General features: G+C 38.8%; 1 protein-coding gene and 1 long non-coding RNA gene across 2 annotated transcripts; one reads left to right on the top strand and one right to left on the bottom strand.

Moving 5' to 3' along the window:
* Window positions 1–1,862: 1,862 nt before the first annotated feature.
* Window positions 1,863–10,083, top strand: LOC136263201 (myosin heavy chain, embryonic smooth muscle isoform-like). The gene is made up of 13 exons (XM_066057706.1): window positions 1,863–1,998; window positions 5,422–5,739; window positions 5,796–5,851; window positions 5,912–5,985; window positions 6,040–6,090; window positions 6,146–6,358; window positions 6,474–6,527; window positions 7,455–7,529; window positions 7,843–8,052; window positions 8,111–8,227; window positions 8,659–8,835; window positions 9,316–9,489; window positions 9,915–10,083. The coding sequence occupies exons 2-13, from the start codon at window positions 5,447–5,449 to the stop codon at window positions 10,017–10,019; spliced, it is 1,599 nt and encodes a 532-aa protein (XP_065913778.1). The 5' UTR covers window positions 1,863–1,998; window positions 5,422–5,446; the 3' UTR covers window positions 10,020–10,083.
* Window positions 10,084–13,014: 2,931 nt separating this feature from the next.
* On the bottom strand, window positions 13,015–14,776 carry LOC136263211 (uncharacterized). Its single transcript, XR_010704499.1, has 3 exons — window positions 14,388–14,776; window positions 13,644–13,785; window positions 13,015–13,586 (listed from the first exon to the last, which is right to left on the bottom strand). It is a non-coding gene; the product is annotated as an uncharacterized lncRNA (long non-coding RNA).
* Window positions 14,777–22,608: the final 7,832 nt, after the last annotated feature.

Below are 22,608 nucleotides of genomic sequence, written 5' to 3'. Positions count from 1 at the left end.
CAGTTGTGCTCTGCGTCATTCTTTAAATTCCGAGTAAAATTCTTAGAGAGCAAATGACGTGAGGGCGACTAAATTCAAATTTCAAACTAGCCATTCTCGAAAACAAATGTTTCAATCTGAACGAAACTTTTAGAACAGTTTAAAGACACATTGCCCTACATGCCAAGCGAGTATTGCGGAAAACAACAATCTGGGATTTGTATTTGGCCTGTAGGTCGACTGAGGACGACTGAAACTTCGTTTGGTGCTGAAATCACGACTGTAGGGTAATCATGTATGGTGAAATCGATGATGTGAATCTTGAGGTGATTGAGTGAATACTGAAGCGATAACAGGGCGATCAATGTTCGGAATGCACAAAGGAACGCAAGGCATACACCTGCGGTTGCGTCTAACCGCATGCGATAAAAAAAAAAGAAACTTCCCCTTTGATGTCGGCAACCTCGATCACGAAACAATCGGCATGGATTTGCTTCACTGCTTGTGTGGTAGTTACTAGTGATACGATGAGTTCAACTCCAGAGTTTCAGAGGGATAGCGTAAATGACGGGTGGATCACAGGAAGGCCGAATTTGACAACGTTCGTTCTTGTAAAATCCTCACGTAGTGGTCGCGTCATTTATTGTCTGCGGCGCGCGTTTCTGCTTTACTGGCCGCGCGACTCACTACCGTGAGTCTTGATAAATAAATAAAGGCCGCAACGATCACCTACAACTCGATGACGTGATCAATGACAATGTGTCCAGTGGCGGTACCTTGGCATATGTGACATCATAGATATTAGACATACTCCGTCTCTGCTAGCGCACTGACTGCCGGTTTATTTATCCATGATTACTGGGCAGTCAACACAGCTTTTGTTTGTACTGAGTAGCGGTAGATTTTTTCTTTTTTTTTTAACCTAATTTAATTTATAAAAGACAAAAAGCAGCTAAACGGTAGATATTGAACACAAAGTTCTTTTTGCCTAGCCGAAAATCACTCGCCTTTTGAAACTCTCTTAGCAGCCCGTAGCAGCCTCCATAGTTTAAAGTTCCATAGCCAAGCAACCTCTGCTATAAACAAAGCCAATCGTGTATTGGGATTAATCAGAAAATCATTTAACACTCTAAATAGAAAGACCCTTCCAATACTCTACAAGGCTCTGGTAAGACCTCACCTTGAATATGCTAATGTTGTATGGGGACCCAATTATATTGGAGATTGTGACAGGATGGAGTGAGTGCAAAGAAGAGCCACTAAATGTGTTCAGGATCTGTCCAGTTTGGAGTATGATGAACGTCTGGTTACCCTCAAGCTTCCTACATTGTCATATCGAAGGCATCGTGCTGACATGATTATGTTATATAATATCTTACAAGGGAATGTTAATCTTCAACCTGAATTATTTTTCCACCTGAATTTGTCGAGTGCCACAAGGGGACATGACTTCAAACTTTTTAAACCTCATGCCCAAAAGAATGTTCGAAGTAAATTCTTTTCAGTAAGAACTATCAATTCATGGAATAATTTACCCAATTATGTAGTGTCGTCTAATTCTACTGACAACTTTAAAATTTTGATTGATTACTTTTATTCTTAATGTAATTGTTTATTGTAATGAGCAGGACTCACAGGCATAATGCCTTTTTCTCTGTATTTAATAATAATAATAATAATAATGTCAAATTCGGACTAGCGAATAGCTATAGTCTAGTATAAGGATATGCTTTATTCCATGCAGGAGCTTATAAGCGCCGAATGCGCCTTTCGACGCTTATAGAGCTCCTGACCACTGCAGTTTGTCAACCAGCAGTTTTTTTTTGCCTAATTTGTGTCCCGCTTCTCCGCGTTTGTGGTTTTGTTGTTGTTGTTGTTGTTGGGATTCATCGTTTAAAATAAAACAGTCTGTGGACGTTTCAGCAATCACACGGCGTTTGCTCACGCATGCATGGTGCCATTTGCTTGAAGAGCTATAGCTAATCAAGATTGACTCAAGTATCCCAGAGAAACAATCGGGTGAGCCATATAGAGTGAGCCATGCACTATAATACATATAATTTATACCTAGTTATAGCCATGAGTCTATAGCTGCACTGTGCATTAGCTACTATACACTATGATGTGCATGCTCCTCCTTATGTGCATATACGGTCAACTGCAATCATAAATGTACATGCATGTGTACGGTGCTTAACTCGGTGCATGGCTTAACTCAGTTGTGATAATTAAGGCCAACTACATTTTGCATGGATCTTTTGTAGCTACCTATAAGTTACAAACGCGCGGAATCATGCAGGATGAGAACTTCGGGTATAGCTGCGTTTTAATATATAGCTGCACTGAAATCATATAGTCTCTTCGGGTTTCATCCGGCCGAAAGATAACATAACTAGCTACAACTAATTACCCTATAATAGCTACATAACTACAACTAAAGCAAAATTAGCTATATAGCTACCCTGGCTCTATAGTAGCTAGTACAACTTAATTACAAGTACAATTTACGAGAGGGGCCATCAGTGTCTTCGCACTGCAAATCCCAGCATCTCACGTGCTGGTGTTACTATAATACCTGCATTACTTGTCCATTCCGACGAAACATTAATGCATGCATGAGAGAGAAGACCATCATGATTATGATGAATGTGTACAACATTAACAACAAAAAAAGAGACAAGTATGTGAATCCTCGGACTAACATGCGACCACAGACCTGATCTACACAGTAGTCAATTGTGGGCATGGCAAGGAAAGAAAAAGTGTAACTACATGCATACGTACAATAAGAAAAAGCCCTATAAGGTAACTACAAAATCTAGTTCAATCGATATAATAGAATTTCTGTAGAGTATAATACTTTGGCAGCTAGGTCATCACCAGGGGACACTCGCAGTCATAGCACCATACATGCACATGTTTATACCGCCGGCATGAATTATCGTAAGACGGCGCGGGACTATACCTGACTGGCGGCATCCGCCTTGCCGGCACTTTCGCGGAAGAGAGGAAATATGCACTGGAGCACCTACAAATTTCTGCAGACTTCCGTAAACATGTGGGCAATTCTCAAGAATCTTGGCGCGGGCCGCCGATGCTATAGCCGCCACAGCTACTGCATACTAGCATTGGTACCTGCCCTACATGCAGGGACCACATTACATGCAGTGCCATTCAGGCCCTGCAGCATGGATGCATGGTGATTTTAAACGACCAACCATGCATGCACCATCCTGTAAAGTATACCAAAATGATGGGAAGCATGCAGGCACTCCTGAACCTGCAATTGCAGTAAGGCAACTGTAGTAATATAACTTACAACAAAAAAAGAAATGAATTTGTACTACATAATGTAGGATGCAGTACCTGCCTACAGCGCAGGCTGAGTTTTTCACGGTTAACAATACTACACTCCTTCCTGTTCCCTTCTTGTCATCACCTTCTTACAGTAGAGAAAGCTACTACTATATTACCACCTACTGTCATCACCTATGTACAGTGAAGTTATTATTATTATCATTGTTTACTGTGCAAAACCTCTTACAAAGAGTATATATACAAGCACAGATAATAAATCAGCAAAATGAATTATGTGATTAATTGATGTTCAGCTAGCCTTGCTTTAAATTGGTCTAAACTTGAACAGGTGATGAGGTCGTTGGGTAAATTATTCCAAATCTTTATACTTGAAGGGAAGAATGAGTTAGGGTATGAGTTTACTCTTGTGTTTGGCTGTAACAGCCTCATTGAATGACCTCGTAGAGAGTAGTTAGATGGAGCTGGTATGAGTATGGTATCAGTCAGTATATCTATTAATTGGTGCATGATCTTAAACATTGCGATTGCTTTCAGCTGGTTTCTGCAGTGAGCCAGAGGTGGCCAATTCAAATTTTGCAACATATTTGTGACACTTGCATATGAAGAATACTTATTGTACACAAACCTCGCACACCGTCTTTGAACTGATTCAATAGCTAAGATGTCCTTTTGTGTATAAGGGTCCCAGACCACACAGGCACATTCTAGGATTGGTTTAATAAGTGACTTGTAACAACTCACTTTGACCGAGATTGGGCAGCTATGAAGGTTACGTTGTAAAAGTCCTTTGATACTGTTAGCTTTGTTAGTTATTTGTCTAATGTGTTCAGACCAGGATAGCTTTGAGTCAGTAGTAAGACCTAGGTACTTGGTGTGTGTCACCTCCTGCACAACAGTGTCATACAAAGTGTAATGGTAAAATATAGGCTTTTTCTTGTATGTTATTCTGATGAATTCACATTTCTTAACATCAAAATTAATGTCATTTTCCATTTGCCATCTTTCCAAAATAGTTAGATCTTTCTGAAGTTGGTAACAGTCTTCTGTCGATAGTATGTTCTTTGGTAAATCATTTATGAAGCATAAGAACAATAACGGAGCAAGAACGGTTCCTTGTGGAACCAATCTTGCTCCTTGTGGAACTGTTCTTGTTAGTAGCAGCAGATAATAGTATCTACATATTTAGCTAAAATTGTTAGATCATGCAGAATTAGTATGACTGCTTTAACAGAGTGATTGGCTGCTCTATTAGAATATCTCAATCTCACATACTAGTACAGCATGCACTAACATTCTTGATAGGGCACAAAACTAATGAATAGTAGATACACACTGTACCTAAAATATAGATTTTGTGGCATGTCATTAATTTTTGAGGATATTTTTGTTAATAAAGTGAACTGATGTAATCCATGTATGTATGAAACAACCATTCATCTATATCTATACAGTAAACCAACTATTGCATTCTGTTCGTGTGTGATCCCATTTTTAAAATTTCATTAAACTCTCTTCAGAAAGAGAAAACTCTATGATTTTGCTCACCACAAGGATTTTTAAATACTTTATCAGAAATAATATTATAATAAGTGGTGGAAGGTTGCCATTCTGAGCAGGCTATTACCTTTTACCAACACATTAAAATTTTGTTGCTCTACCTTGTGCTACACTCCTGAAGTTTATGATTAGCTGCATACTATTTCTTTATCAACATCAGATTAAAAATATCATATTTATTACTTGTCGTATACTCTCAATAGCAAAAGATTGGCAAAGCTAATATATAACTATAACTGCTTATGCATGCATGATATATGACAGAATTTTGTGAAATCACCCTTATGGGTCCATTCAACACATGGTTCTGAAACTCAACATTATAAGTTAAATTTCTAGGGTAGAAAAAACCATGGATACCTTGAATTACAAGAAAAATTTTAGAAATATTTGAAAAGTGTTTTCTGCTGTTAACAGCGCCATCCTAGTTCCAAAAATTCTAATTGTTTCAGGTGCAACCATAAGGGTGATTTTCCAAAATTCAGTCACATAATTAAGTAACAAGTGGGTTCATTATATGATCAGTTTCATTGGTTATATAATGTAATGTTGTTATATGCCATGCAGGCATTCATTTCAGCTCCACTGATTCATGATGGCCTGCCACGAATACAAAGTTTTTCAAAATAATTTTTCAAAATTTGTTTCAAGAATTACTGATGCAGACATTCTATTGCCACACTGTGTGGAGATGGGACTCTTACATCACTCACATCTTGAATTTATGGAGAAAGAGCCCACTAAACAAAGAATGAATAAGCAGCTACTGCCTCATATCAGTGGGCCTTTAGAGAGTGGCTATTGTAGAGGATTTTATGACCTTTTAGCAATAATGGAAACATATGGCAATAGATCTACCAGAGATTTCGCAGTTGAAATAAAACTGTAAGTAAATTTTCTATACATTCTTCATTGCTGACATGCTTTGTACGCATGTATAGGGAGTGCATTATTGAATCTGCTGCCGTAGAAAATTTTAGTGATCCGCAGTTCACTGGTTAGTTGGTGTTATAAATGTGTACATATCTACACATGTGAATTGTGTCAATTTTTACAGCATTAAAGCTTTATTTTGAAGCCATGCAAAGTTGCAAAAGTGGAGGCCTTATTAACTGCTGCATGAGCAACTCAGTGAGTCCTAAGCAGCCATACACATAGCTATCCAGATTATTTTATTTCTTTTAGTTGTTTGGAAATGAAAAGCGAATGTTCTATGATTGCCTGACTGTGTCACAGGTACAGTAGCTATGGTATTTCATGCTAATGTGTTTAATTATTTTGAAATTTTCAGGCACAATTTATTAATGGTTTACTGTCAGTGAATAAGCACGGCCAACACTATAAATACAATTATCTTATAGCTCTAGTACGGATTGGAGATCTTCATGTTCTCATAATCAGGGGCATCTCTACCAATAACTCTCTTACAGTGTATTCAAAACAAGTAAAAGGTGAATTCGTATTTAAAATACCACAGATAGAGAAAGACAGCTTACCTTACAAGGTCAGCAGAATGCATGTATAATAATGTTTGTTGCTGCATTAAAACAAGCAACTATATATACATGCTTTCTTATTATAGTTTGATCAGTAGCATATAGTGTTCATGTTCCTTACAGGAGTATGAACAACTGAAAACAGAGTCAAAGAAAGCAAAGAAACAACTGGAAAAGGTTTGTTTAATTTATTTCCTGATATACAGTTGAATCAGTGGCAGATCTAGGTGGGTTTCTGTAGTTTCAACAGAAATCCCCTTTTGGCTCGGTGGTAGTTTTATTGGCTATAATTCCACTGAACATGGATGTAGACTAACAGTTATTAAACCCTCAACAATTTTGTTTTTCACTGACTAATAAAGCAATCTATAAGCTACTGTAAAGTCACAATTTTTACCTACAGTGAGTTTGTTTATTTTTGCAATAATAGATATACTGCGATTGTTAACTAAATGTAGCCTGAAATTCAACCTCAAAATTTCAAATTTTCTGGTTACATAATTATGTCCCTATATAGTAAACTGAGAACCTTCAAGCAGTGGTTGTTTTAGTGATAAGCGATTCTAAAAGTTTATATCAGCCATGTTATTGCCATGGTACCACCTTGATATGTTCATTTTCCAGACCACATCTCTTATACAAATATGTGCAGTAAAACCTCAATTATCCGAACCCCTGAGGACCACCTTGTGTTCTGATAAACTGAAAAATCCATAATTATAACTTGCAAATTGTGTGAAAACTATAAAATAAGTATACTAAAAACTTATGTGTATTTTGGAAACTGTAATAGAGCACACTATTATAACAATCATTTTTGGCGTCAGTTAATAAATGAACGTTCAGAACACTGGTGTTCAGCTGACTGTTGGATAATTATGGCCACTGTATCACCATAAGATAATGTTAGTCTGAGAGCATTATTATACACATTGCTAGATACACAATTGCTTTATAAGATGTTTCTGCTTGCAAATCAAAATATGTGGTCCACCCTTCATCAGCCATCTACAGTAGCGGATCTATTATTTTTTAAAAAGGGGTTTCTGAAAATTAATTATAGAGGTGTATATACTAATCACACGTGTTGTGTACACATTATAGATGAAAGAACAGTTGAAGGAGCAAGAGGAAAGGGAATTGAAGTTGCGAGATGAATGGAAGGTCAACAAAAAGAAGGTATGATGTCTCAGCATGTATTGAACACTTTTCAAAACTTGATGCATAATTCACCTAACGATGTTTGCATATAGCTGCATGGTTATGTATATTGTCAGTCGACAAAATTGGATATGTATTCTCATCTTTCCACTATATGCTTATCAGCATAATTCGTTGAAAACAACAACCCATGTTGTATCTGGGCTAAATATTTTGCCTACTTTTATTACCAATACTGCATTGCAAAACTTATCAATTGCTTAACATAGTAATTTGTATATATAGTAGAAAAATGTCCATGACCTACACATCTTTTATCTAACCCACTCAGAATCAATGGCAAGCAAGGCAAATGAAGAAGTATGCTGAAGAACTGTTGAGTACAATGACACAGCTGGAAGAGAAATACACATCACTTCAGAAGAGCCATCTTGTGAATGATGAAGTGCAAAAACAAATTACCAACTTAGAAAGCAAAATGAAGAAAGTGAAAAAGAGTTTAGAAAATCTTGATGTGATAAAAAGATTTTGGAGTAACAAGGTGCAGTCACTATACTCACATTAAATATAGTGTACCATATTCACTGTCAATTGTATAGGGCTCTCAGGATGGTGGGAGGTCAAATGACAACAATAATGGATTAGTATCGAAAGGAAATTTGCATTCTGTTATGCAGCAATTGCAGGAATTGAACCAACAGTTGGAAATTATTGAGGTACAGTATGCATTTAATCAATGTATGCATATACGTACCTGTATGTAGTTTTGAACATAATATAATATATAATTTCTTACACCAACAACATTAACATCAACGCACTGCCATGCATGCATGCACACATTCACACATTCCTCATGTTTTTGAGATTGCAATGGGCTTATCACAAGACTAGTACAGAGACTTTTACTGGAAGATGCGTTAATAAAGAACATGTCCTCATGTTAATAGAACATGTCCTCATCAGAAAAAGTCCAGTAGCTATCACATGTATGTACACATCTTGTTTCATTCATAAAGAGTAGTAACTATAATACAACAAATTCCAGTTCTTTGGCCAAACAGAAAATACGAGATGGGAGATATTTGTATTGTGCCTGTAATTTATGTATATCCGGTTGTTTCATGACAGCATGTTTATGTCACAGGAATATTCCGCAAGTCTCAGAATACTACAAGTAGAGACAACACAAATGAAACAAGAACAAGCTGAGACCACTTCTTGCCAATCGATGCTAGAGAGGGAGGTTAAACAACTTAAAGCAGAGAAAAAGCAGATGGCAAATAAACTGATTGAAACCAAAGAAAACTTAAAGAATATGAAAGTATGAAATTTACTGTTAATGTTGTATACAACATAAAGTGCATAATTCCAACATAAAATGTTAGGCTTATTTTATGTTGCATTTTATGTATTCAGTATAATTTTTAAAGTTTCTACATGACTTTCTGCTTCACATACTTTCAACTATTAATGAAACTAAACATGAGAAGTCATGATGTTTAAGTACAGAGGGAATCCTGGATCCCAGGCTGTGCGACTCTTCAGACACTTACCTAGACTACAAGCTGTCTGTGGATCAAGTCACCATCTGGTCTGGGATTTTTTTTCTGCATTTCAACAGAGTTTTAGTAACACATTTCTGACTCCCTGCTACACAGGCTTTCAGTATCCATCCCCTAGAGGGATATATAGTTACCAATACTTAAATAAATTAAAGCCATTTACAAAGGACATTTAATTGTAGAGTACAGGTTAATGCACATTGTATTTTTGGATGGATATACATATCCACAACTTACAGGAACAGAATAAAGTGACAATTGATCAACTTGATGGTGAATTATCAGAACTGAATTCACAACTGATGATGAAGGAGGAGGAACTAGCAAGTCTTAGGGAGGACAATAAACTGTTAATAAAGCACTTCAGAGAGAGGAAAGATAAACAAATGAGAGAAGTGTTGACAGTGCCTCAGGTATGTGAGTTCCAATTAATGCTAGTGTAAGATGCATACAAATGGTGTGCCATATGTGTAACAACTAACTAATATACCATAATTTGATTTGTAAAATAAGTATTTTTACATAAAATTAAGTTTTCTGCATGAAATAGCCTGAGCTACAGTGAAACGCGTGTATTAATAAACCTTGGGACTAACCAAAAGTGTCTGATTATCAAGGTGTCCTGATTTTCCAGGTCAGTTCACATGCCAAGGGATATCTTTGGGACCATTACTAAGTGTCCAGTTATGTAAATATCCTCATTTTCAAGTGTCCTAGATTAACAGGTTCCACTTCTACACTAATTTAAATTTTAGCCATGAAGTTTCCACACATTTTATAAATATGTATGTGTATTGATTCTGATAGAGCTAATGTCTTGCTTTTTATTAATTGACAGGGTACTCAAAAGTTGTCATGGATAGGAAATCCTGTGACCACTGTATTGCCAAAATTGCTGCCAGTATACTACACATCACGTGTGCACCACGATGATTTGGATTAGTTTGTGACTATTGCAATGTGTAGACAAGACCATTATTATGTGTGAACTGTTTTAACTTTCAGACTTATATGTGACCGGATTTGCGAAAAGGTACCTTTTCCACACACAAAATTTGACCCATTTTTTGAACTTTAAAGCTTCATAACGTTTTGATAATGGCATATAATTGCTTGAAATTTTCAATCAATGTAGCTATAGTATCTGGTTACATTTTGATACTAAGAGCAAGTTAATCAGTATAAGGAGTCAAGTGTTACATCATTTTGTTTGCTGGTATGTCAAATGTGTGGAAAAGGTACCTTTTCGCAAATCCGGTCACATATAATGAATATTTTTGCAATATTATATTTTCAAGGTTGTAGTTTGAAGTAACATGTACCAATTCACAATCATTATGTGTCATTCAACTCTTCATTATACATTAACATTCATATACCATAGAGTATACAAAAGGTAACATAAGACAGAATTTTTTAGGGACATTATTTGTGGAAGTTTAAAGTGCGAAAAAGTGTGTATACAGTGAACCCTCAGGCAATGACAAAAGTGTTCAGGTAGATAACTGAAGCCCATACATTTATACACAGAGCTCTGTTGAAATAGTTTAATCTAAATACTCTAATAGAACAGTCATTTCAAATTTCAGAAAATGAGGGCCAAATAACAGGGTCTACTGTATCTTCCCTAGCTGCTAACTATAATTTCATTTTTCTGTCAAAATACTTGAAACCTTAAGAATTGTTCAGCACATCATAGCCCTGCATGTTTCCATATGGAGAATCCTTTTTTGGTAAAGGAATCTGTCTTCACATTATTAAGTATTGTTATTGTTATTAGTGCTTTACAATTAATTATATAGCTCAGATATAAGAGTCATGATACTAACAAGTCTGCATATTTTCATAATTATCATAATTAATGGCTGGTTTCATATACAAGCCATTAAGATGCTGGGGAATTAGAAGGGGTGAATATATATAGTGTTCTATAGCCTTTCTTTTATCTGTCACTCTGTATACATACATTATAGTAGTAATGTTGATATGTGAATGTCAGCCTCATGTATGTAAAAGCCAGCCTTGTAGGGTTGCCATCTCATTTAGCTACACACTGGCCACATGTTGATAAACAAAAAGTGAGGCTGTACCTGGAAGACTGCACAGACCCTGATGACATTTGTGAAGACAAAACAATTAATTTGTGACTGTTTCTGTGAAAAGGGATCTTATTATAGCCTTTCCGAATTTTCTTAATTAAATCCTCATGTGTTTAACCTTGATTAGGCCAGTGTTTATTTTAGAAATATAGGCAAGAAAGGGCATATGTAATCAGTAGCTAAAGTGCTAGTGGAGGAGGAGAAAAGGGGCAGCAAGGATAAAATTAATGAATTATTTTGTAGAATTTAGTAATCTGGATAGGTTGATGCAGTTAGGGGTAGTTGAGGGATTCTCATCAGTGCACAAAGCGTACATGCACCACCACAGTAGCAAATCTTTCTGGGGTTTCGACAGAAACCCCCTTTTAAATTTAGCTCAGTGGCAGTATAAATACACAAGCATTGTTCGACATTGTTGTACTGGGAATTTGTCATAGCAAACAGGGGGAAGATAATATAGTTCTACATATAAATCTGGCTAATGTACATTGCATACTTGCAAAATTAGCCAACACTTGTTTACTTCTAATTAATGCACACCTCACGAAAAGAATTTTTGAGGATTGTGGGATTAGCTTCCTTGGGGGATCAATTGGCTCGAGAATCATATTCATAGTTGCACCAAGTAAGAATATGCACTATGTAGTAACTAATGTTTTATGGATGTTCTTTGCTGAGGGGTACTATAGCTACACTGTAGCTACCTAGTTAGCTAGGCTATCAAGGTAGCTATACTAATTTACAAAAATTGTTATCAAGATATACTTCGTATACCCCCGTATACCCTCAATTCGAGCACTGCTGTAAGACCTGTTTTCACAGATCTGGTCATATTTTGAACTCTCAGTTAAAATCAATAAAAATTCATGCTGATTTATTTGTGCAAAATTTATTAGTTTGGATCGCCAAATGACATGAATGTTTGTAAGTTACTGACTTGCCTTACTTGATTGGCTTAGGCCGGATACAGCTCTAGTACACCCTATAACACGAAAATTGGGTATACAGCCTGTAGCTAACTGTGTAGTAGACATAACTACTTAGTAAAGCATCTATCACTGAATATCAAGATTAAGTTTAGTAAATCATATCTCATCTTATTATTATTATTATTGTTAATTAGCAAAGCATAGCTAATGGTATACTTGGCCTGATGCCACATTCAACTAATGGCTATATACATGTGTTTCTATACAGAACTGCATGAACAAACAAAAGCTATGTACAATATTATACTGTATACATTAAATAAGATATACAGCTGTAGCAGTTTTAAATTTGCATTGAAAGTTTTTTTTAACATGCATGCGCCATTTACTGTATTAGGGCTAGGCATATAGCTATAGTATTTGAGCAAAACCAAAATCACTCAATATATTACTGCACGACATGCTTGTCACACCTGACCAAACATTGTGTTTTTTAGGAAGGACCACAAAATTCTATTTCTGAAGATTTCTGGCTCTGCAGATGTGAACATGCTGGATAAGGAGGATGGGAAGGTCTCTATCAACCCACACACTTGAAGAAGCTGGCAAGCTGCCATCTTATTCTGAGCATCTAATCGGTTGCAGCAAGCTGGCTGTCATATTCTAGTGACAATTTCTACCTTAAGAACATTGGTTTTGCTCAAATTCCAATTATTCTGTACATGTAATGTACATGTGTACCATTTTAATAAGTGTATCCATCAGTGCATCAACTTTTTGAAGTTTATAACTGTACTAGTAAAAAGCATTGCTTATAACTACAGTTCAGAGAGTTGGTCATCACATGCAATAAAATGATACGGCTACAATACTATACTACTAACTATACAGCAGAAGTATGGATTCCCTAAAATGTGGCTGCAACATTTACTGTATATGTACATAATTAAAATTAGCAGACAGGGGCTTTACATACTGGCATTGGGTTTACAAAAACAACATAACTTTGTGCAACAATAAAGTGGCAGTCTCTAACTACTTAAAAGTTTTACTAAAAAGATAAAAAACACAAAATACAAGAAACCATGGATCAAGGTACTTGGGACGAAAGGTCCCCAGTACTAGGAACAGCCCCATCTCCTTCACTGTGCTCTTAGTTTGTTGCAGCTCCCCGGCCATCTTGTCTGCTTTATCTTCTGTATACTGTGCAACCACTGCAAAATGATCTCTTTCACTGACCAACTTCTCTTTTTCATTTATTAAAACATCTTTTTCATCTTGCACAATCAATTGTACCTTTTTCATAACTTTCAATTGCTTTACTAATAATTTCTGTGTCAGAAGTGATCCCTTTTGATGCTCTTTCATTTCTGCAATTACTATTTCTTTGCATTGATTTTCTTCCTCCAAAAGATTTTTTTGTGTTTCCAGTTCTTTCAGCTTTTGTTTATAGCTGTCGCAATTTCTCTTTGATTCTTCCAGCTATGTATATAGATGTGCACAAATAGCACAATAATACAGTTTACTTTTTCTTCTTACTTTCTCACATAGATCCGTGATTTTTTGTTTCATTTTGTCTTTGCTCCAATTCGGAGATACACTATTGTCATGCCATTGTTGGTATTTAGAGCGAAAATAGGATAGCCAAAACAAAGACATATTGCTGGCTTATAGTTGACACCTATATTTCACACAGGACAATAACTAAACATTCACAGCATTACTATACCCATAATGTTCATATCCAAAACATTAGACATGTGTTATTGGCTTATTGCATGTTCAACGTGGCAATGCTGCGTCTGTAATGGCAACAATACCATCATCCCAGGACTGGGCAGAGTTTGCCTCTCTGTCCACTGTTTAAGTGTTTATTTATATTGTCATTGTCAAAAAAAAAAGTTATTGCATAGCTATAATTATTCTGATAGTCAGTAAATTAAATGAGAGCATTAAGTTTAGAGGTGTACCGATAATCGGATCGGCTACAATATCGGCCACCGATATGGCATTTTTTACCAATATCGGTATCGGTACAGAACAGCAGGAGGACCGATATCGCTACCGATATTTATACAGTAGCAATAGTTTGTACATAAACGGATTATGCATTGGTTTTCTACGTTATCCATGTGGCTCTGGCCATAGGTTCTTTATGCTCTGGCTTATTGTTTACTCTGCAACAAGTGATACGCTACGAGAAGCCATATAAATACACGCAATTCTAGTGTTTGTTACTGGAATTTTATCACAGTCTTTACAAATGAAGCAGTTATAGAGTACCTTTGTAATAAAAGAAGAATCACTGGATAACGGAAACTTGCTGTAGCTACCAGCTTTCTCACAAGTCATTAGAATGCGGAGTAATGCAGAAATATCCGTTTAACGCTTCATGGGAGTAACAACGGTAACCATCATTAACAATTGTGATGAAAAGATGTACAACAAAACAAATAGGCATGTGAAACCTCGGACAGCATGCGAACACAAAAAGTAGAGGACTACACTGTGGGCATGGCAAGGCAAAAACAACAACAACAAAAAAGACTAATTACTGTAATTACAAAAATAAAACTGTCTAATTTGTGCACCACTCTGTACAGTTTCGTGCTAGAAAAATTCTCTGAGAGGCAGAGATACTGGCAGAGGCAGCAGCATCTAACCATTCTCTAATAATGTGCTTCGAAATCCTTATATCAGCTTGAACAAAGTTTAACAAACTAGATAAATTCTTGATGGAAGACAAAGATTCACCATATCTACATAAGATGTTTGTGGGTGCCTAATTGTCTGGATTGCACAATAGAAACCCAAGCTGTACACCACCACAGGAAGAGTATAGCAATGAATACATGCACATGTTGCTGTAGGGTAGGTAAATGTACACTTTTGTTTGCTTAAAATATTAATGCAAATATCGGATCGATTATCAGTTATCGGCTTCTTTTGGTTACATCAATATCGGATATCGGTACATGCCAAAAACCCATATCGGTACACCTCTAATTAAGTTTACTGATGACTACATTAGCAATAACATGATGTGTCACCTTGCTTCACATCATACTACAGTATACCAAAATATGGTACTAAAAGGAATGAATCCTGAGAAAAATATCACTGTCGGTACCTTGTAAGTTGATAAGAGTCTACTGTATAAACACCTCAAAATGTCTGCTATATGCTGCAGTGCTCTTGAAGAGTTTAGAGATTATCCATGCTCTGCTGTATATAGTCAAACAATGCTACATTTACATTGTGTCAATGTCTGCAGTTATTGTGACATTTAATTGATCTTTTTGTTCTTGTACTTGAAATGCTGCAAGTACGTTTAAAGCATGCAAAAATAATAGCTCATAACTTTTTTTACCCAGGATTTTTAAGGCCGTACCTTTTTTCACAGCTTGGCTGCTTTTGGGCGGATACAGTACTACTTTACTGTATGATAAGATTAATTGATTATTTCCTTTCTTCCTGTTTCAAGATATGTTTATAAAATAAATAAATATTATCTATATACGTGCAAACTCATCCGCTTGCGGTTATGATCAAAGCCTATGCTTATGCTCACGCCCATGCATGCGGGCGTTACGCTATTAGATCACTACTGTACTGCAAACGTTAGTACAGCCGGACCTTTTAGCTTAATATGCGTGATTACAGTATAGCTATATGCTTTAATTATTACATGTCACGTGGTTCACTCAATACGCAGGTGTTCTCGGGAAGCAAAATGGTCTGTATACAGTCGATTTCACGTACGTTTGAACATTGCGTATGGCAAAAAATCACCCCGTGAAGTTCACTGGTGAAACAGAAGATTTACAGAACACTTTCTATTCTTTCTTTTGGGAATTTGAACTTGTTTAGTGGTACTTTCGTGACTGGAATAATAGGAATAATAGTGGATTAATAGCTTAAAGTTCCATCGCCAAGGGTGGGGACTATTCTACGGAACGGAACGGAACGGAATGATGGACTAAACCACGGAACGGAACGCTTTCTCAAATTGAAGCTTGCAACTTACCATTGCTGAAACTTCCCTTATAAGTTAGCAGTGGCATCTCCAGTGGGTGATTAAACATAAGACAAAAAGAATTAACGGATCGATTGTGTAGGAACTGAACCTTAATGCACGCACAATGATTGTAATCTAATTAGTATTTAGTAGTAGCAACACATGTTGTCTTATGTAATCTGTATGTGTGATTGTGGGTTGGAATCATCCAGTTATCGCGTGATCATACATGGCGCTGCGAACAGTTCGCATCCTTCGCCCTTCATAGCCCAACTACCGATTCCCTGGTGCCGGTTAGAGGCACCCGTTAAGGTGAAAGTTACATACTTGTACGTCTTTTCTCGCTCCCTTTTCTCCGTATAGAGTTTTTCGTTCCCGCCACACAGGAAGAACAATGGCTACTTTTACCTTCCGACAAGGTGACTTACCAAAGCTCGATCTTCAAGTGGATCGAGGCACAGATTTCGCCGCATGGAAGGCCCAATGGGACTGCTACTCCAGCCTGTCCGGACTTACTGATCAATCGGACGAAAAGCAAGTACAGGCGCTGACCCTCTGTTTCTCCCGTGAGACCCTCACAATCGTCCAGAACCTCGGACTGTCAGAGGACGATAGAAAGAAAGTGAGTCTCACTATTGCTGCATTGAAACGCTATGTTGATGGTCACGTTAATGAGACCGTCGAACGTAGGAATTTCCGCAGGCGTTTTCAACAGCCTGGCGAGTCATTCGATGACTATCTTGTGTCACTACGTGAGCTTGTAAAAACATGCAATTTCTGCTCAGAGACGTGTGCTCAAAAAAACATACGAGATCAGATTATAGAAGGGTTATTCGATGGTGAAATAGTCGAAGACCTATTATAACAAAGCGATCTCTCCCTTACCACAACCATCAGCAAGTGTAGAGCAAAGGAGGCTGCAAAACAGCAGCGTGCAGAGATCTCTGACAGATCCCAGTCCATATCAGCCCTTTACCAACCTAACACCAGCAGACAACCCACTAGCACAAATCCTTGTTCAGGATGTGGTGGCAAACCCCACCCAGCAGGTCGTACACAGTGCCCTGCATACAACTTGACTTGCTTCAATTGTCAAAAAGTTGGCCACCTCGCAAAAGTATGCCGTAGTAAGCCACTCCGTAGACATGTTCCACAACTGCCCCCATCAGAGTACACTCAGCTACCATATCAGTCTGTAGCGACCACCCCCAAACGCATCAAGACCATCACTTGTGCTGATACAGAGGATCAGTTATCACTGCCCCATATCAAGCATGTAACCACTAATGATGCCGCACCGACCATTCTAATTCATGTCTCTTCCTTGAATGGATCGAGTGACATTGAGATGCTACCCGACTCTGGTGCCGATATATCAGCAGCAGGTAGAGAGATACTGACACGGTTGGGTGAGCACGTAGACAACCTTCCACCATCTGGAATTACACCACAAACAGTGAATGGTTCAACAATGCAACCACTTGGCAAACTGCCAGTCACCCTTCGCCTTGGCGACAAACAATACCAGGATGACCTCCACATCTACCCTGGGGTGTCAGGAGCCTTAATATCATGGAGAGCCTCTAAGGGCCTAGGTATCCTCCCAGAGCATTACCCCCATCCTGCACCTACCGTGGATACTTCATCATGTCCCACCATCAAGGTTACCAGTACGAGTCAGCCCTCATCAGTCGTTGACTTCAGCAAGGAGTTTCCAACAGTATTTGATGGCATAATCCGCAACATGGATGGTGAAGAGTTCCACATCTCGTTGACCAAAAATGTCAAACCCTTTTGTGTTCACACACCAAAATCAATCCCATTTGCGTTTCGTGACAAGCTTAAAGCTGAATTAGATCTCTTGCAGGAACAGAACATCATAGCTCCTGTAACTGAGGTGACGGAGTGGTGTGCACCTATTGTCGTCACACCTAAGAAGAATAGCGAGTCTATTCGGATGTGTGTCGATCTATCACGTTTGAACAGGTACGTCCAACGCGAGCGCTACCAGTCTATAACCCCAGCCCAAGCAGTAGCAGACATTGCCGCAAGTGATGCAAAATATTTTACAGTGCTTGACGCTATGAAAGGATACCACCAATGTGCACTCGACAGTGAGAGCCAGTTGCTGACGACCTTCATAACTCTCTTTGGGCGGTTCAAATACCTCCGTGCACCATATGGGATCTCATCTATCTCCGAGCATTACGACCGCCGCATGGCTGAAGCGTTTACAGGGCTCAATGGTTTCCGTCGCATCGTTGACGACATAGTTATCTATGATAGTGATGCTGCAACCCATACAGAACATGTTTGTGCATTTTTGAAACGTTGTGCAGACAAAAACATTGCACTTAATTTAGCTAAATGTAAATTTCATCAGACAAAGGTCACCTTTGCAGGATTCATCTTGTCTGCAGGTGGCTACCAGGTTGACCACACGATCACAGACGCCATCTCGTTATTCCCAACCCCAACTAACCGCACCGACTTGCGTTCATTCTTTGGCTTGGCTAATCAACTGTCTGCGTGCACCAACTCAATTGCCACATCGTTGGCCCCACTGAGACCGCTCCCGAGTATGAAGAACGACTTTTTATGGTCACCAGTACATGATAAGGCCTTTGCTGCTGCTAAAGATACCCTTATTGTAGCACCAATTGTTTCCTTCTTTGACCTAGTGAAACTCACTCGTCTGTGTACAGATGCTAGCAGGAACGGATTGGGATTCATACTTCAGCAGAAGTCAGTAGACGGACAGTGGTCCCTTATCCAGGCTGGATCTCGATTCTTGACAGAGACCGAGTCCCACTATGCCGTTATTGAGTTAGAGCTGCTCGCTATATCGTGGGCCGTGTCTAAATGCAGGTTGTTCCTCACTGGATTACAGCATTTTACTGTTCTCACTGATCATAACCCCTTCATCCCAATCCTAATCAGGCCACACCAAGTCAAACCTTAGTTTCTGGTCACCCGCCCGCATGGTAAACCTGGAACCCTAGTTTATGAGGACTATAATTAATATTACAGGTGCTTAAGTGCATGTGACCCAGCAAGACACTTATTTTTTACTGCAAAAGATCGAGATACTCTAATAGAGCAGTCAGGGATTCCAATAGAGCAGTCACACTACTCTTAACTCTAAATCTAATATTAGGTATATATGCCACACTAATAAAATGTTTCTAACTATAGCTAGTTTTGTCCTTGATTATATAGCTGTTCAGATTATAACTGTTACTAATGCTTCTGTAACCAAAGTAATTTCAGTAGCATTAACTACTAGCCCATGCAGATGGGCCATAGCTTTAACTTTATAATTCAAATGTAGTCCTCTAATGATTAGTCTAGTAACTTATCACTGAACACTACAGGGGTATGGAAAGCCGGCAACATTCGGTGAGCTTAATTAAACTTTTCCATAACTAAAATTAGATTGGCAAGTAGAAACCCTTATAGTTTAAACATTCCCAAATGATCACTAAAAAAAACACTAGTCTGGAGCACTCAATGACTCAAAACTTTGACAGTTACTTTTCTCAATTAAGGTTTACTGAATAGAAGGCTGGAAACGCATAGTTAGTGGGCTAAGACTTCACATAATTTTTGATGTGAAAATAGAAGTTAAATTTCATTTTGGGTCATGATCATTTGAACAACTTAGCTATAAGTCATATAGTAATACTTTCCTGACATAGTTAATGAGACATTTATTTCACTTGGAAAGCATAAGTAGCTACATGAGCAAAACATTTCCTATAGTATATTCTAAATAAATAAATAAATATACTTAAATGCTATACATCAGTGTATAGCTAGCCATGATCCATCAACAACTTTCCTAGTGCATTTTTTGCCGAAGCACAACTACTTATGTTGTTGGTTAAGTTTGACTAAAAACAAAATCAACATGAATTTGCTAAATTGAGCAAATAATAATACCATACAGTATATTGTCACAGTAGAATCTATAGTCCTGAAGTCCTGATCATCCGCCCGCCCGCATCCATTTGTAGGCTTGGGAGTGACCAGAAACTAAGGTATGACTTGGAGTGGCCTCAGCCATCGCCTCGACGAGGTCGAAAACCCTCGCCTCCAACGATTAAAGACCAGATTGATGGCATACAATTTCACTGCAGAATGGCGAAAGGGTAGCCAAAACGATGCACCTGACGCTCTGTCACGCAACCCCGTGTCAGACCCCCAACCACAGGACATGCTTGCTGAGCACGACATCTGCAATCAACCAGAAATGTCTATCAGGGAGATCAGAGTCATCACTAATGATGGCCATGATAGCCCCCACCTCCAAGATCTTCGCAGGGGCGCTGAAAACGATGAAGAGTACCAGCAACCATAGGCGGCGGAAAGGGGGGGGCTAGGGGGCTAAAGCCCCCCTTCGGTCTGCTGAGGGGGGGCTTAGCCCCCCCTCAGAATGATATCACACCGAAATTATCTTTCTTGAAGACCGTGATAAAGATCGAGATACTCTAATAGAGCAGTCACTCTAATAAAGTAGTCAGTGTGTAGCGAGCTGTGTAAGGATTTTTATGTAGTTTATCAGCTAGAAATGGTAGCTGGTGAGGTGGAAAACTCTTGTCAGTTGGTTGTGACCTTTTTTTTTTTTTTTTTTTGGTCTCACCTTACCAAACTATAGAAATAAGTCTGGGTCAGCCCAGCGGAGCCCCCCCTCATATCAACTACTTCCTCCGCCGCTGCCAGCAACTACTCAGCACAATCCTCAGTGGATTCCCTGATCATCGCGGCCAGCTGCCAGATCCATTAAGACGTTATTGGCACATTCGTGAACATCTATCAGTAGATGACAACCTAATCGTCCATGGATGCCGCCTCCTTATCCCAAACAGCATGCGTAAACAAGTCTTGTCTGAATTACATGACTCACACCAAGGTGCTGTGCGCACCAAATAGCATGCCCGCCTAACCGTTTACTGGCCTGGTATAGATAACGACATTGAGAACATCGTCTTCAGCTGTAAACAATGCCAAGACCACCTCCCATCTAACCACAAAGAGCCAATTCTTTGTAAGCCAACCCCTGTCAGACCATTTCAAGAGGTAGCAGCAGACGTTTGCTCACATGGCGGACAGTATTACCTAATCCTGGTAGACTGTTGTACAGACTGGCCTACCATCGTTCCTATGGGACTCAACACAACAGCACCACGCCTCGTCGCTGCCGTCAGACAATCCTTTTGCCGTACTGGAATTCCCGACATCTTTTGGTCCGATGGGGGACCTCAATTTACTTCGAAGACCTTCCAGGATTTTGTACGCAGATGGGGATTTCAGCATCAAACCTCAACACCAAGATACCCACAAAGTAATGGGAAAATCGAAGCCACTGTAAAGTCGATGAAAAAACTGATTCGTGCGTCATGGACTGGCCGTACTCTAGATGAAGACAAACTATGCAAGGCTTTGCTACAATACCGCAATACACCTTCTCGGAAGGACGGTGTCTCTCCAGCACAGAAGCTATTTGGACATCCCCGTACAAGATTCACTCCCAGCACACCAGCGCTCATTTTCCCCAGAATGGCAACGCAAAACCGCTGAAGCCGAGAAGCAGTTAGCTAATACGCTAGAAGACTCCACTAAATATTACAATACTCATGCTCATCCCTTACCAGATATTCACATTGGCTCCAATGTAGCCATTCAGGACCCACAAACAAAATTGTGGGATATCTATGGCACTGTCACAGAAATCGGTCCTCACAGGAGATACTACATCAAGACACATAGTGGCCGTGTCCTAGTTAGAAATCATCGCTTCCTGCGTCATCGAGTACCACCTCCTTGTTCTACCATGAATCCCACAGTCAACCCATCGATGGACACTAACCAAGATACCTCTACCCCCCAGCAGAGCCCACCCCCAAGACGTTCTTCACGTACACGCAACCCACCACAAAGATTAATTGAAGACCCAAGCTGGTCATGACTATAGTATTTCTGACACCCCTCCCACAAACACTTGGTGGGGGGAGGGGGAGATGTAGGAACTGAACCTTAATGCACGCACAATGATTGTAATCTAATTAGTATTTAGTAGTAGCAACACATGTTGTCTTATGTAATCTGTATGTGTAATTGTGGGTTGGAATCATCCAGTTATCTCGTGATCATACAGATTGTGGGTTTTTGTTGGTTGTCATTAGTAACGAAGTATTATTGTGGGATGAGCTGTATCAGTGATGTTCATCCATACGGAAGGGAACTTTATTTGAGCTGTTTTTCTTATTTAGACTTTAGAAAACAGTCTGGGCCGGTCTTTCAAGTCATAAGTCAGTGTATAAATAAAGCAAGCAGGAAGATAATGGTAACAGGAAAGAGCCAGCTGAATTAAAACTTGTGCAGTGTGTGAGGAGCAAATATTTTGGCAGACCGCATATTCTGCAAACATCACTGAGGTGTATGCATGGAGTTATTTATATATTAACAGCTGGTGCAGTGGACTAA

Source organism: Dysidea avara, chromosome 8 (assembly GCF_963678975.1).
Source record: "Dysidea avara chromosome 8, odDysAvar1.4, whole genome shotgun sequence".
NCBI lineage: Eukaryota > Metazoa > Porifera > Demospongiae > Dictyoceratida > Dysideidae > Dysidea > Dysidea avara.
Note: the sequence above shows the minus strand (reverse complement) of the source record. Positions and strands in the feature narration are given on the sequence as shown.